This window comes from Pteropus vampyrus, unplaced genomic scaffold (genome assembly GCF_000151845.1).
Source record: "Pteropus vampyrus isolate Shadow unplaced genomic scaffold, Pvam_2.0 Scaffold468, whole genome shotgun sequence".
Lineage (NCBI taxonomy): Eukaryota > Metazoa > Chordata > Mammalia > Chiroptera > Pteropodidae > Pteropus > Pteropus vampyrus.
This window is the reverse complement of record NW_011889249.1, coordinates 181,761-185,401: the sequence shown is the minus strand read 5'-3', so window position 1 is coordinate 185,401 and position 3,641 is coordinate 181,761. Positions and strand designations below refer to the sequence as shown.

General features: G+C 54.1%; 1 protein-coding gene across 1 annotated transcript in view; it reads right to left on the bottom strand.

The window, feature by feature from the left end:
• SNTG2 (syntrophin gamma 2) overlaps positions 1-3,641 on the bottom strand; it is a 111,480-nt gene that overhangs the window by 85,300 nt on the left and 22,539 nt on the right. The window contains exon 3 of the mRNA XM_011382227.1: positions 358-547. Coding sequence (XP_011380529.1) covers positions 358-547 — 190 coding nt within the window. The remainder of the gene's footprint in view (positions 1-357; positions 548-3,641) is intronic.

Here is a 3,641-nt window from a genome sequence, read left to right as displayed (position 1 = left end):
TCGCGCGCCTTAGCGAAACCCACGAGCGTCCCCGCGAAGCCGCCCAGTCCCCCCGCTGTCCCCCAACCCCGTCCCCGAGGACGGTGCCGCCCCGTTTCCCGGGCAGCAAACTCCGAGCGGTGAGGCGCACGCGGCTCCATTTTGTCTGTTCTCGTTCTCCGATCCCCAAAGTGGCCCCCTCTCTGCCTTGCTTCTCCGCATGGTGCCATCATTTGGGGGCCAGTTTTTAGGTAATCGGGGTGAATCCAAGGCTGGGCCACTACGCCACGTGCAGTGGCCGTGGCTGCCGATCCTGTTTAAAGGTATCCGAGGTGACAAAGCGCTCAACGTTCACCACGTCCTCGCGAGGACACTGACCGCCGGCCTCGCCCGACCGCCGGACGTTGGAGCCCGCGCACGTGTCTCCTCTGACTGACAGTTCGCTAACCAGGGGCAACTGGACGGGGCTGGGAGGACGCGGAGGCGAGGCCTGCGGGGAGATGGCCCGGCGGGGAGACCGCGCTGGACACACGGGGAAGGACCGCGGCGACGTGCGGCGCTCTGATTTCTGCGGGAACCGTAGGCGCTTTCACATGGAATGGCTCCGAAAGCCTATGTGCAGAGGAGGCCAGACTGAGGCAAAGGACCAGGAGGAGCCGTGCGGACGCCACTGGGCCCGCGGTGAAAGACGCGGGACGAGGAGACACCACGGCGCGGAGGACGCGTCTCCAGAGCACAACTCTGTTGTTAGGAACGAACGTGTTCAAGGTTCAAAGTAAAGACAGGAACCAAACATCAGAGCAAATTAACCTATTTTAAAGAGTATACACAGAATACATTTTAATCGGAACGTTAACTGTTTCTTCCCACGTGACATTTATAACTGGTGAAAGAAACATTTAATCAGACCCCGGAAGAGAGCCGTAAGCGGGGACTTCAGCTCCAGATCATTTTCACTTTTCCCTGTAAATGAAGGTGACTGGTGACAAGCTCCTCCCAGAAGCTCGTTCCGGGCGTTGGTCGGAGATGCCAGGACACTCCTGCGCGCAGACACAGGACGGCCGGAGCCAGCGTGGGGTGAGGCCACCGCGGGGAGACGCACCCCTGCCTGAGAAGCGCACACAGCTTGCCCCCCACAAACACGGACAGGGCCTTCACGTGTGCTCGCCCACCTCACACACTCGTCCAGGAGCACGAAGCCCCCACTCTGCCCCAGGTAAGCGGGGACACGGGCGGACGGTCCTCGTATGACACCGCACATCTCACGCTACTCAAATTTCCTGAGAAACATACGATCAGAAAACTGGATTATCTAATGTTGCATTAATCAGGAATGTCTACTATATAGGATTTCTCAAAATAGTCAATAATACTTTTCAATCTCAGCCATTGATATAAACATTTGAACCTGAGCATATGTGAGAGCAAATGTATTTTTAGTAGAAATGTTTGTTTCTACCTCTACAGACTTTGCCAGGTAATGACATTTAAATCTGTCATTTCATTCATGTACAGATCTTAGGAAGATAATTCAAAGGAAACATCAAAAATGATCGCGTGTGGCAAAACGGGTAAATGCACACCAAAACTCTGGACAACACTCCTAACGGGAGGGAAGAGAATTCACCATAAACATCTTCAGCACTGAACTAGAACTGGGGGCTCTCGCGTCTTTTGTTATAAGCCAGAATACTATTTATTCAAATATTTGCTCCTTGCAATCCGCTAAGATTTCCTGAGTAAATTTGGCCCGGTCATTAAAATCTTTGTACAACTGAGTCTCTGCATCTGGAAAATAAGGATGATATTATGTGTCCTTCACAGAAAGTTGCTGTGGACTGAATTGTCCCCCCCGAATCCTGTGTTGAAGCCCTAGCCTCATGTGACTGCTTGGACTTAGGGCCTTTTGAGGCAGTTAAGGTTACACGAGGTCACGGGAGGATGCTGACCTGGCAGGACACGTGTCCTTGGTGGGGGGGGGGGCAGGGTCCAGAGCTCGCTCACTCAGAGGAAGGGCCACATGAAGGCACAGCCGAAGGACGGTCACCTGGAAGGGGGCACCCAGAAACCAGACGGGGACCCACGCCCCGCCAGAACCTTGATCTTGGACTTCCGGCCCCCAGAATGGTGAAAAGGTGGACTTCCGTTGTCTGAGCTGCGAGCCCGCATCTTCCGGCGGCCTGAGCTCACTGGGGAAGGCCACGCAAGATAGTCACCAGAGGGTGCGGTGGCCTCCACGCTTCGTAACAGTGTCAGGCAGCTTAGTCTCCTGCACGCAAAGGTCCTTCCCAGCTTTTCAAACGCCCTCGTTCGAACATCGAGCAGCTCCAGTGTTTCAAAGCTGGGTTACAAGTTCGGCTGACTCGGGCTTTCAGGAATGAAAGATTTTATGACGATTAAGGCTCTGGAATGACGTTAACATCATCACACCTTAGAACTTTGACTTTCAACACAAGACTTGTGAAAATGAGTAGATGGTGAAAAAGATAAACAGGAAGCAAAACTTGTGCAGCTTTTAATGGAGCCCTCCCCACGCGGCCCGGCCGCGGCCCCCGCCGTGTCCTGACCGACGACGCCCACGTCTGTTCACAGAGGTCGAGACGGGAATGATGCCGTCGAAGGCTTTTTCTAGCTGAACCCGAACTGTCGTTCGTCAGCACGCACGCTGCCGAGAACCGGCGTCGGGCAATGACCCGCCAAGCGGCTCCACCGCGGAAGGGAGCACGGCGGCCGGACCCCTCCCTGGGCTGCGCTCGCCTCGCACACACGCACACGGCCTCGTCGCCACCGGGCTCCGGGGCTCCCGCCCACCCAGGCGTGAAGCCAGAAGACACCAGACGGGCGCCGAGACCCCCGGAGAATCAGCTTCGAAGTCGCGGCAACAGCTCCATAAATTCGTTTCACGTTCCATTCGGCCCTTGTCACGAGCGCAGAGATAGGGTCCGTCAGGACATAGTCTCCGCCTTGTCATCTCTCTCAAAGCCAAGTCTTGGCATTGAATCCGTGTCACACCTCGGGAGCCGCGTTCCCTTCCGACTGTAAATGTTTGGAGACAGAGCCGCTTTCGAGGACAAAGGTAGTTCTTGCCCATTATATATTTTTTGTCAAACAAAAGAGTGACTCTAGGTTATTAAAGTTAGATTTCTTGTTCTGCTCCTCTAAAATACTGGTCTGCAAGTTACTGCTGTGTGATGTGTATAATCTGGCCCCTCGTTTTGACTTCATGTGGTCAAAGGTGAAATTTGAGAGAGTTTATGCATCATTGGAAAGTAAACTGAAATTAATGCATTGACCAAATTCAAAATATGAATTCGTCCTGGGGGTGGGGGGCGGGCTGAAATGCAATAAGGCTGTGCCGGAAAGGCATCGATCCATTCAGGGTCCCCAGTAACTAAAAGGGACGGGCCACACGCACCTGCCTGGGGTAAATCTACACGGATCACAGACAAGGTCAAAACCGGGATGTTTGCAGAAAGAAGATACAATGTTATTCTACCACTATAACTTAAAAAAAACACAATCGGGATGTGGGAAATCCATGTAAAGTAGGAGTTTCCGAGCTTAAGCGGAATAGCCGCCCGGACACCAGTCGAGGGGCCTCGGCCGAGTCTGACGGCTTTTACAGCCCCGGCGAGGGGCAGGCACGTCGCCCATAGGAGACA